Source organism: Rhineura floridana, chromosome 3 (genome assembly GCF_030035675.1).
Source record: "Rhineura floridana isolate rRhiFlo1 chromosome 3, rRhiFlo1.hap2, whole genome shotgun sequence".
Classification (NCBI taxonomy): Eukaryota; Metazoa; Chordata; class Lepidosauria; order Squamata; family Rhineuridae; genus Rhineura; species Rhineura floridana.
The window spans coordinates 17,805,257-17,817,631 of record NC_084482.1 but is presented as its reverse complement, the minus strand read 5'-3'; the positions used below and the strand labels follow the sequence as shown (position 1 = coordinate 17,817,631).

Genomic DNA, 12,375 nt, shown 5'->3' with positions numbered 1-12,375 from the left:
AAGGCAGTCCATTTCCATTTCACCTGTTATGGTTAATCTGGACATACAGTAATGCTCTTAGTATCTAGAACCATCACCCTGCCCAGTCCAGGCATGCAAAGCATCAAGTGGTGCAGCTTGTGTAAAACCCCACCGGCATTTTCTCCTTGCTGCAGGGATACTATTTTTAGTCCAGAGTAGCAAAGGAGCAAAGAGAGCCTTGTTCTTTTACTTGAAACACCAGGGTCCTCCTCCTGTACTGATGGAGTAGGAGAAACCAACAGCAGTTTGGATAGAGCTGGATGTTTTGTATGCAGACAGTTTCTGGTTCAATAATTTATTTCTATTGATACAAGAGTGAACTGGAAATACACAACATCTTATACAATAAGAAACACAGAGAAGGGACTGAAAGTAGTACAGTCCCAGGGCAAAAGCATGTTTCCATGGCACAAGCTTTATTGCATCGAGAGGAATGGCATCGAGTCCCAGCAGAACCACTACAGGGGCAGAGGAGAAAGGACTGGTAGAACAGCATGGAACTACCCCTGGGTTCCAGGCCTAAGGCAGCAGATGGGGTGGCTGTGCAGAGCCTGCCCTAACCCTCTCTCCTTACCAGAACGGCTACCATGGCATGCCAGGTCAGTTTACCAGGCCAGTAAGAGAAACTGGCTGATGATCCTTGCCTGTGATCCTCAATATGCTCAGCGAATGGAGATCTCCAAGGAGCCCAACTCTGCTGAGCTAACAAACACACTATTGCAGAGGGATGTTCTCTGTAATACACCTGACAGCTACTCCATCCTCAGAGAGCCCTCCACACAGCTACTGACATACAGGCAAACATCCCACAACATATCCGTTATAGATATATGTGTGCACATACGTGTATTACACACACAAAGGAAACATTATAGCCCCTTCACTGGAGTCTGCACACGCACACACCCAGAGCTGCTGAAAACACCCAGTCCTCGACATGGCATTCCCACGTCTTCCTGTCCCCCACAGCTGAGCTAGAACAGGCAGTGGATGGGGCTTTCATTTTGACATTTCTCACAGGCTTTGAACTAGACAAGCTCTCCTTGGGTGGAGCTGGGCAGCCAAGATGTACTACAGACTGCATCGTGGAGAGACAAGTGCGACTAGTGAGTAGAGCTACTCAACACAATTTGGTGCATGCTGGAGCAAGAGGAACACTTGGATACATTACACAGGGACAGAATAATCCTGTCTCTATCCTGCCCCCTCCCCGCCCACACACCCATCTCCCTTTGCCAAAGAAGGCACAGCAAGCCCCTCCCAATGTCAAATCTCAGATCCCTGTTGGCAGCTCCAGAGTAGCTCCCAATCCCTGAATCAGTTACCATCGTCTATTGGAGGGATGCAAGCGGGGGGCAAATCACAGGGCTGCTGAAAACAGCCCACCGTGGAAGAGGCGATTACCATAAGCAGAACTTTGGCAATAAGGTTAGAAGAGGCTGCAGAGCCCAGGGAGAACTGGGGTGGAGTGCTAGGCTCTTAGGATGCTCTTTTGAATGGCAGCTCTCTACTATTGACAATTGTGCTAGAAGGGACCAACACCACTCACAAGGGGTGGGCCACAGTACAACCTTCCAGCAAGGGGTGGAGAAAAGAGGTAAAGAACCAGCAGAATGTCTTTAAAATAAATAGGCACTACCACTGGATATCATGGGGTAAGTTAATATATACGATCAGTCACCCTCTGGTTGCATAAATGGTGAAGATTCCACTCAACCCCCTTCTTCCAAGGCACATGACTAAATTCTTATTGCATATTATTCTGTCTCAGAATAAAAAACCATTTAAACCTATGTGCGAGTTTAGATCCTGACCTAGCCAGAGTCACCATCTAGCTCGTGTGTCATTGGTACAGTATGTAGGATAGAAGATATCAACACTGGGATGAATATATTCGAAGCCAGCCTTCTTTCTCCTGCTCAGGCTGCCTCCAAGAAACAGCAATCAATCAGCTTCTTTGGTACTCTGGATCCCTGCTCATGCCAACAGAAGGTCAAAGATAAGGCACTTGATTCAGTAGCCATCCCCCAGACCAGCCACAATGGGGCCCTAGTCAACCCAGCTGTCCTGCTGACCCAAACACAGCAGGGGGGAAATTTCCCTCTTACTGAGAGTTGGGGGTGGGGGGAGAACTACGGGTGGGTGAGGGTGGGGAAGCCTCTGATCTTAAGCTTCAGCCAAGATGACGTACTGTACAACTGCTAAGCAAATACATTTGTGACAAAATCCAGGAAGCGCTTGGCATATTGTTCTGGATGCACCGTGGAGATCTCTGCACCAGCCTGAAATAGAAGAGACTGTGTCAACAACCACCACAAATTGTTCCCCATCTTCCTAGACATGATAGGAAAAGTAACAATTCGTGGACCATAGATATTGGAGGGGATATGGACAGAGTGCACCTGATCCTTGGTCTGCAAATCACCTCGATCAAGCATTTCTCATACATGTTGTGCTTTCCAATGCAAGTGTGTCTGATTCAAGGGGAGGGACCTCTCTGGCATCATACGACCTCTCTGTCCCTTGCCTTGCATTGTATATACTCCCCTTTATTCTCTAGAAAATGCCTCTGTGACTACAGAAAACAAAAAGGACTAACCCAATGGTGCAATAAAAATGGCTTCTGAAAAAGTCAGTCAGAGGGTATGACAATTTTATTGCACCTTTGGGCTTCTCCACCCCCCCTCCAGTTGATGCTATATCTCCACCCCACCCTTTTTGGTCTCTAGGCTTGGTTACAGTCCTCATAATGAATGCTATAAAATTCACGAGAAGTCCTGAAAATCCTTATGGAGGTGATGCCCTGAAGGAGATACCACTTTGATTTAGTAAGGGAAGACAGAAGCTAGCTGTGGGCCCTCTAATGAGAAACAGGGTCCATGCTTAGGGTCATTATGAAGAAAGGTGCAGGCCACTCACCCCATGCTTGACTGTCTTAGCCGCATGGGCAGCCTTCTTCCTGGTATCATACTGTGTGAGAATGTCAATCAGGCCCATGAAATAAACCTCCTTCTGGGGGCTATCTGGAAAAATGAAGAGAGCAAGTTAAGGACATTGGCAATACTACCTTCTGCATGCCCACCCACCCCAATCCTAGGCAGGCTATTCATATTGGGTCTCAACAGGGCAAAGCTTGTATTACAGAATCTTAGGGATGGAACAAAACATCAGCATGTCCTACTCGATAGCCTCCGGAGGCATAAACCACATGATCAAGGATATATGGGACCTTGAGTAGGAATTAATAAGATGCACCAAACCAAGGCACCCTATAAACTGGAAAAGGCAAAAATAACGAAGAAACTAGGAGGAAAGACAAAAAAAAAACCCCATAAGTAACATTAACTGATCTAAATTTGGGAAGAATTGTTTCTTGCCCTGAGTATGGGAAACATGCCATATTTGCATTATTATTTATTATTATTTTTATATTCCACCTTTCCTCCAAGGAGCTCAAGATTATGTATATGGCTCTTAACCTCCCTGCTTTATCTTCACTACAATCCTGTGCGATAGGTAGACTGAGAGACTGTGACTGGCCCAAGGTCACCCAGAGAATGGTGTGACTGAGCGGAGGTTTGAACCCTGATCTCCCAGGTCCTAGTTCAATACTCTAACCACTACACCACACTGGCTCTCATGCAAGGCAAACATGCACATTTATACCTAATGCAGCCTGCATTTTAGAGATGAACCCACCAGCAGCAGCATCCAGAAAATATTACACAGGCAGGAAGTAAACTTCAGAATCCTGGCTATCAAATCTAACTCCTCTTGTAGAAGCAGATATCCACCTCTGACTGAGCTCTAGCCAGGGCCGCGCGCATCACCCTCTCCCCAACAATCCACAATTGGAAGCAAATTCAGCAATCAAAATTAAGCAAGTTGAGCAGATGCACATATCTGCTTGTTTTGTGTAATTTAGTCAACGTTTAGATTTAAGAAAGACTCAAAGTAGAAAGGAGGGATGCCTTGAAGGTAAACAAGTCTGATTCAGAGGGCCAGATAATACTAGCAATAGCGCATCAGGGGAGCAGCTTGAGGATCTAGCTTGTAGTAGCTGGAGTCTGCTGCTAAGCTCTTGTGTGACGCTCTTCAGGGTCACAACAGGATCCACATACAGCTCTACTATGAAGGGCAAAAATGGAACCTCATTCACTGAAGACTTGTTTAAATCTGTTTGACATCTCAGATTCCACGAGACGTTAGCTGACATACCTTTTGTATGCAGCCTCAAGGGTTACGGCCTTATAAAAAAAATAAAATTACTTGGAACCCTCAGCCTGCTGAATTCTGTGCCAAAGGCTAGCTAACATACTTGCACTGCAATCTTGCTGATGCAAACACACACAGTAATCTAGCCAAGTCCTGCCACTGGTTTGAGTCCCCCCCCCCCAGTTAACTCCACAGCATCCATGGTAGAACTCTCTGTCAATGTTTGCATGTCATGGTCAAGCATGGACTGCGAAAAAGACAAATAATTGGGTGTTAGAACAAATTAAAGCAGAACTGTCACTAGAAGCTAAAATGATGAAACTGAGGTTATCATACTTTGGACACATCATGAGAAAACATGATTCACTAGAAAAGACAATAATGCTGGGAAAAACAAAAGGGAGTAGAAAAAGAGGAAGACCAAACAAGAGATGGATTGATTCCATAAAGGAAGCTACAGACTGGAACTTACAAGAACTGAGCAGGGTGGTTTATAACAGATGCTATTGGAGGTTGTTGATTCATAGGGTCGCCATAAGTCATAATAGACCTGAACGCACGTAACAACAACAAATGAATTGGAGACTGGTTTGTTTCACGGAAACAGTGATTGGGAAGCAAAGAACAAACCTTGGCTTCACATTGTGGTTTGTTTGGAATGAAACAAGCCATCATCCCCAGTTCAGACACAACACTAAGCCAGGGATTGTGGTTTACTACTCCTGCTAGGGGAGGAGCAAAGGGGAAGCCCTCTTTGTGTTAATGGCAATGTGTAAACATAGCATGTAACAGACAACAAGATGGAGTGCTGGTCTTAGATGAAATATGCAATCAAAGGGACGAAATGAGAGGACTGACTATTGTGTCTTGACTAAAGACAAAGTTCTCTTGTGGAAAGTTCCCTCTTTTCCTTACTTACTTTCAGCACTCTTGATGGCATAGACGTCAATGTAAGGGTCAAAGTCACCAGGTCCCAGAGGCTTGTGGGAGTTGAGATAGCTGCCAATGCCCTCAGGAGAAGTTCCATAAGAACCTACTGATGCCACACCCCCAGGTTCACCCTCTCCATCCTCCTCTTCCTCTTTCACATCCTCGTCTTCTTCCTGCTCTGCTCGCTGCACATCATGGATACCCAATAGCAGGCTGTAGTCCATAATCTTTAGTTGCACTAGGAACTGAGCATATGGACAGTTGTCAGTTAGCTAAGAAGTTAACAATGGGCTTGCTTCCTAGTTATTACAAGTGGAACTGCTCCAAAAAACGATTAGATTGTAGTCAATGCTGTCCCTGCATCAGCAAAACAGACTTTCATTTATGCAAGTTGCAACATTGGATTTCACTCATAGTAAGATATTCTGACAGTTCTAATTTAGTCTCCTCATCTCTCTATACCCCTTTGCACAAACAGCACATGCCCTTCTGACTCTAGACCTTTTGCACTAAACTTTACTTTAGCATTCCATGACTTCACAGCAACTCAGCTAATGTTTGCAGGAGGGAGGACTTATTTCAATAAACCAGCAGCTCTGACCATTAGTCTCCTATGAGATCGTAGCAGCTCCACCAAGAGCCAGGAAGGGCTCCAAGACTTGTTTGTATATAGCCAATCTTCATCAGGATGTGTGTGTGTATATATATATGTATGTGAACTCCCAAATTTGGAAATGGGGTTTGGCATTTATACAGAGTTTTTTATTTATAATAAGAGAGTAATTAAACACCAACAAGAATGCCTCAAAACCATGTCTCCTACTTCCGGATACATGAGAGCAACCAACTACTTTACTCATCATGCTAACTGATATTAGTACTGTTTTAGTAGGCTGGTCCTACTAAGCCCTGATGCATTTCAGTTTGTCCTGAAAATAAACTTGGGAGGTGAGTCAAGTAGTGTTAGTGACTTCCTCATGTGCTTCATGGCTAAGAAGGAATCTGAATCTGGATTGAGCCACATCCAAACCCAACACACTGCCCTTCTCCTGCCCAGCATCATAGTGAAGTCCTATACTGTCTAGCCACATTCATGCATTCCATTTATTAGTCACCCAATAGCAAAGTTCTATAGGTGACATATGTTAAAACAAATTAAAGTCACAGTTCCAATAGAACTCAAATCAACAAAACAGCACTGCAAAAGCAACCACCCCTATCAAAACAGGCAAACACCATATCTACTGTCATCACATAATACAAGCCACAAAATAATATTTCCAGAGCTAAAACAATGGACCTTTAGTGTGGCAGCACCTACCCTGTGGAATTCCCTCCCTTTGAATATTAGGCAGGCACCATCTTTGCTATCTTTTCGGCGCCTTTTGAAGACTTTCCTCTTTCAACAAGCCTTTTAAGTTGAGAGCTATCCCAGTCTGTGTCAGAATTGCTTAATATTTTTTTAATAATGTTTTTAACCCTTTCTAAAAAGTTTTTTAAAAGTGTTTTTAACGCTGTTTTGTCTTAATGTATTTTAAGATTTGTTTTATGATGTTTTAAAGTGTTTTTAGTGCCTTTTTTGCCGCCCTGGGCTCCTACTGGGAGGAAGGGCGGGATACAAATTAAATAAATAAATAAGTAATTTAAAAACCCAACCGTGCTTGATCTAGCATAATGCGGAGATCAAAGATATTAAAATAAATTGAAAGTAGAGCCTGACACTGATTTTATGCCTTCTATGTTAAATTTTACCTTTGTATTCCCTTTAGTACCACTCCCTATATATGTGTGTATATTTGTGTGTGTATATATATATATTGTATTTTATGTATTTTAATTGTATTTTATGTATTTTAATTTATTTTAATGTTTTGTGATTTTACTGTTTACAATTTTATTATGTACGTGTTTGATTTTATTTTTGTAAGCCGCCCTGAGTGCCCTATTATAGGGTAAAAGGGCAGGATAGAAATATTTTAAAATAAATAAAATTATTTTTAAAGGTCTGAGGGAGTATAGAAGTCTTTGCCTGGCATCTAAGAGATGTGAAAGAATGTACCAGGCAAGTGTCTCTGGACAGGCCATTCCACCAACAGAGAGGCCACCACTGAAAAGTCTCAGTCTGTCTCAGTCTCTCTCTCTCTCAAAGGCTTTAGCACAGCTTTCCCTCTGATGAGCGCATTTACTATGTTGGAGGATAATTTTTCATTTTAAAAAAAGGCACCTTCAAAAATATGTCACCTGTCCAAGGTGGTACAATCCAGAATTTCAGTCTCTCATTCAACACAATGTATAGAAGAGCATTTTAAAAAAGGAACACAGTTATCCTCCTTGACCTGAATTTTCTTATTACTTTGAAATGTATTAGGCTAAACACCCCCCCTTTTTTTAAGAGATAACCTCCAAAATACAAATTAACAAGAGCCAGAGATGTCTAGTTTTGAGGCCCCTCACCAAGCAGTGTACAGATTTCATGTGGACTGACTAACCAATTTACACACAATAAAAGGATTCTCTCTCTCTTTCTCCCCCGCCCCCAGCCAAGGGAGGCATTCCTAGGGCTAACTAAGGATTACATTATCTACTGCGTGGAAATCCAGCTACTGATTGTGAGGGCAAAACCAGAGGGCATTATTTACTCTGGATGCATCAGGAATAATAAAGGTAGTATTCCCATCTTTACAAGGGAGAGCAATTTTAATCCCAACGTGGCATGTGTTTGGGGGGTGGAGCGGGGAGGGAAGAGAACGACCCCTCTCTTGGCAGCCTGTTCCCATGATTAATTGCCTTGGCTGTTCAAAGCTATGTACCTCCTTTCTAACTGGAATGCATCCAGCTTTTAACTCCCAGACCTCGCTCCTTGTTCTGCCACTGCTTGACTGAAGCACCATTAGTAATCAGTATTTTCTTCATCATGCTGCAAAATCTGGCAAATCCAACTCAACCTCTATAGCATCCAAAACTGGGTACTTGTACAACAGTAGTTGTAAAAGTCACGCAAAGATGACACAATCAACATCAAGAGCAAAGAGGCAGCCACAAACCATCCCAAGCCCAAACAAATGGGGCTTATATACCTGGCTATCTTTGCTTCAGGATACACATGCTTGCATAAACATGTGCTTCAGTTTTGCAAATGCTTAAGATACATTCTCACTATGAGAGAAGTTAAAGCATGGAAGGAGAAGGGACTCTTCCCTAGCGTATTTACTTGTACTAAATAAGCAACAACAACATTTCTATAGTGCTTGAGAATGTTCAGAACACTTCATGTAAGTTATCTCAGCAATCCTTACAGCACCATAAGTTGGTCAGCACTATCCACAGATCTCAGGTATGGGGCTCAGACATGCCGCTAAGTCCACAGCTGAGATTTTGATCCACAGACTTCTTGACTACTAGTTCACACCCTTAACCAGAATGCTACAGCAGCTCTTGTTGTACAGGGGCTAGAGTGTTCAAAGTTCAAATCTTTCCTCAGCCACAAAGCTCACTGGCTGACCTTGAGCCAGTCACTATCATCTCAGCCTAACCTACCTCACAAGACTATTGTGAGGATAAAATAGAGAGGGAAAGCATTATATGCTACCCTTGGAGGAAAATGAAATGAAGTAAAATAATGCTCCTTGAATCTTTGCGCGTGTGAATATTAATAGAAGATGGCTCAGTATTTCCTCTTCCCTTCACTACATCTTTGAAAGAAAGTTATTTATTAACCAACATCATAAATATATTTAGTATTTATGCTGCACGTTTCAAGCATACAAAGGGTTGTAGAATTTTTACGCAGGGTAGACCCATTGTAATTAGTGACCATGACTAACTTAGATCCATTAATTTCTGTGGGCTTCCACTACATAAAAGTTAGTTGCATACAACCCATAAGGTTTAGCCTATGTCAGCAATCTTTATAACAACACAAAAGCAAGGTTGAGAAGCAGTGTTGTGTAGTGTTGGACTAGGACCAGGGAGATCAGGGTTCAAATCCTCACTCAGCCATGAAGTGCACTGGCTGACACCATCTCTCAGCTTAACTAACCTCACAGGAGGATAAAGGGGCAGGAGTACAGGGGGGGGGGAGAGAAAACAGGAGAACTGTGTGCACTAGTTTGAGCTCCTTGGACAAATGGCAGGATGCAAGTAAAACAAAAATTAATAAGATAAAAGGAAGTTATTATTAATACTATTATATTTTATATGGGAAGCTGAGGCCAACATATCACCTGGTATGCTTACAGCTGAGGTAAGATTTGAACGGGAGGCTCACACAGCCTCTTCTCAGGGAAGCAGAGAATTCTGGGATAAGCAACCTTGTGCTGCCTTGTGGCAATTGCTATGTATTTGAGAACCCAAAAGAGTACAGAAGTAAGGTATTCCTTCTTCTAACCAATAATACTTATAGAATAATCCAAGGCTGTCCCCCACCCCCTTTGTTCATGGGAATGCAGGCCAAGCAGATGCTTCTGCAGAGACAAAACTAGTAGAAGATCATATACGAGCCAAGGAAAAATTCAGTATTCCTAGGGGGTGCCCCCAGGAGATTCCAATTGCTGCCCTCAAAAAAGTGTCACGTTCTGGAAATCAGGAAACACTGTTTTCTATCATTTTGCTGATTTGGGTCAGCAACAATGTTGAGATTTGCACACGAACGAACGAACAAAATGTTAGGAAGAGGCTCAGCTGATGAAAGGAAAAGGACCATGTGCCATGTTAGACTTTAAAGCACCTGCAGCCACCCCCCTCCCCCACCCTCACATGCTATTAACAATCATTAAGGCTAATAGGGTGAAATCTTGCACTGCAGAAGCATTTTCAATTCTGCAGACTCAGTCCCCAAGGAAATACAATAGCTAAAGAGATAGTGGCTAGGAGCATTTCTTTTTTAGCCTTCAAAGCTAACCTCCTCTCATTACAGCAAAAAATGGGTTGGGGTGGGTGAGGAAGATCTACAATCCACAAAATATGAGTCTCTGGGCTCAGCCAGGTGTTTGAATCTCAGTTTTTTTAAATAAAAATTTAAACCCTTCAAACCTATGTAGGGGAAAAAGGTTTGGCAGCCAGGATTGCAGCCTTGACCGGAAGCTGGGGAAAAAAGCAAAATACAGGTGCATATGGACTACCTAAACTAGGTTTGGTATGGGGTTTTCTCCCATGGAGTGAGTCCAGCTTCCCTGACCCATCCCCCTCCCCAAACTTGCCCTGCAAACAAACTTACTTGCCACCAAATTTAATTCTGATTTAAGCTTCAGGCTTCAAGTGAGCCATCCATGTACCTTTTTTCTACTGTTGAAAGTCGTATTTGTATATTTATGCTGTACTCCTGAACACATCCTAATAGTAATACAGTCATTATGGGAGTTTCTTTAAAGAAACCTCCATCATGTCACCTCCAAATAGTTGGAAGATTCAGATGCTGGTGGGCAAAGTCTTCTCAAAATTCTTGAGAACTTGGTGCTCTGAATCCCCCCGAGACAAGAGTGGCACCTATCAATCATCACCTTTGGAAACAATGCCTTGTGGGCTCAGCAGATAGGGTTTACACCTGCATTTTGAGGGCCTGTGGGAAAAGCTATACACAAAACCTATCTGGGGTGCTCTGTACAAAGTGAGAAGGGTAACACTACTGGGGCAGTGGGCTCGTTGCTGGTCTTGTGGGGTAAAATCTTGACAAAATGCCTAGTCCTGCCATCTTCTGGAGCCAGCCCCCACAACCTCTGAAAAGCAGATCCCATTTCAAGTGGTCAAAATCTGACAACAGTTCAGGGGTGATTGGGGCGGGAGTGGGCGGTGGGGAACCTCCAGCCTGCGTGCCTAAATCAGGCCCATCAGCCATCCCCATTTGGTCTGTGAGGTTGTTTTACACACCCACCTGCCCTACACTGGATGTCATACATGATTGGTGACGGCTGCAAACAGCACCTGTTGCACTTTGCAAGGCTGTGTAGCTCCTGCAAAAGCCTTTGTTCTGTCAATAAATCCTTTTTTGTGTCCACTGCTCATTCCCTACTGCTACTGTCTTGCTGTGCCGTATCCGGCTTAGGCCCGCAGAACCACAGTACCTCCACATCTCGCTTTAATTTCTCCATGAAGTCTCTCTTGGCCTCTTCGCTGACGTACACTTTCTGGTTCATGTTTAGAAAGTCAATGTCCTTCAGGGTTGGCAGCTCCTTGCCCTAGAAAAGAACGGAAAACATATCTTGTATGAAAAGGAGGCATGTGAGAGCCAAGTCAAAGGCTTGCTGAATCCACACTCGGATGGCAGGGCCAGAGGCAAGCAAATAAGGAGTGGTGAGAAAGTCCCAAACCCCAACCTGGATCTCACGTGGATGGTTCCTGTATCTATTTTTAATTTGGTTTTTATACTCTCACAAGCCACTTGCAGAGCATAGGTATGGTGTATGATCTAAGTATTTTAAATAAGTTAATGAAAAGAAACTAACTCCCAGTCTGCAATAAGATCCCTTTCAAGAGCAGTAAAGGCAAAAGGATTCTCAGAAAGCCGAACTCTCTGCCCACAACCACATTCTTTTCCTGGGCTCCCAACAGAAACACATCACCCAGACGGCCTGACTATGGTGTGAAGTGCCTACCCCTTACTTGCTCCCACAGGAAGCTGCCCTAGGCCACATCAGACCATTGCTTCATCAAGCCCAGCACTGTTTTCTCTGACCGGCAACAGCTCTCCAGGGTCTTTTTCCATCACCAGCTACTGGAACCTGATTTACTGACTGACGTACATGTTGATCATCCACGCTTTCATAAAAATATGCCAAGGTGGTGTGCAACATATAGCAATAAAATCAGCATAAAGCGTTCATAAAATCATTACTAAATGTAAGTGGTTAAAAGGAGAACATTCATATGGCATATTTAAACTAGCGATATCAGGAATTGAACTTAGGACCTTCTGCAAGCACAGCATATGCTCCATGACTGAACTGTGGCCTCTCCCCTCTGGGTCTCCATTTTTGACACCCCTATAGTTTAGCATCAATGTAATTCTGCAAAACTAGAATGACACTCTGTTCATATTTGAAGCCTCCATCATCTCTGCCTCTTCCCAGGCCTATTGCTGAGCCAACATCTGGTTTATTCTGTTGCCACAAATACCAGAAGTGCAGTATAAAGGCATAGATGTCTTTGCCTTTTCTTAAAGAAAAAAAACCCTACTCTTAGACCATGGATATCTTAGGGTTTAAGCCATCAAGC

General features: G+C 43.4%; 1 protein-coding gene across 2 annotated transcripts in view; it reads right to left on the bottom strand.

The window, feature by feature from the left end:
* Nucleotides 1-300: 300 nt before the first annotated feature.
* The window catches only part of PIP4K2C (phosphatidylinositol-5-phosphate 4-kinase type 2 gamma), a 39,348-nt gene continuing 27,273 nt past the window's right edge, over nt 301-12,375 (bottom strand). For both annotated transcript variants that reach the window (XM_061614664.1, XM_061614665.1), the window contains 4 exons: nt 11,226-11,339; nt 5,156-5,411; nt 2,941-3,044; nt 301-2,303 (listed from right to left, as the gene is read on the bottom strand). In XM_061614664.1, the coding sequence (XP_061470648.1) occupies nt 2,223-2,303; nt 2,941-3,044; nt 5,156-5,411; nt 11,226-11,339 (555 nt within the window). In that variant the 3' untranslated portion in view covers nt 301-2,222. The remainder of the gene's footprint in view (nt 2,304-2,940; nt 3,045-5,155; nt 5,412-11,225; nt 11,340-12,375) is intronic.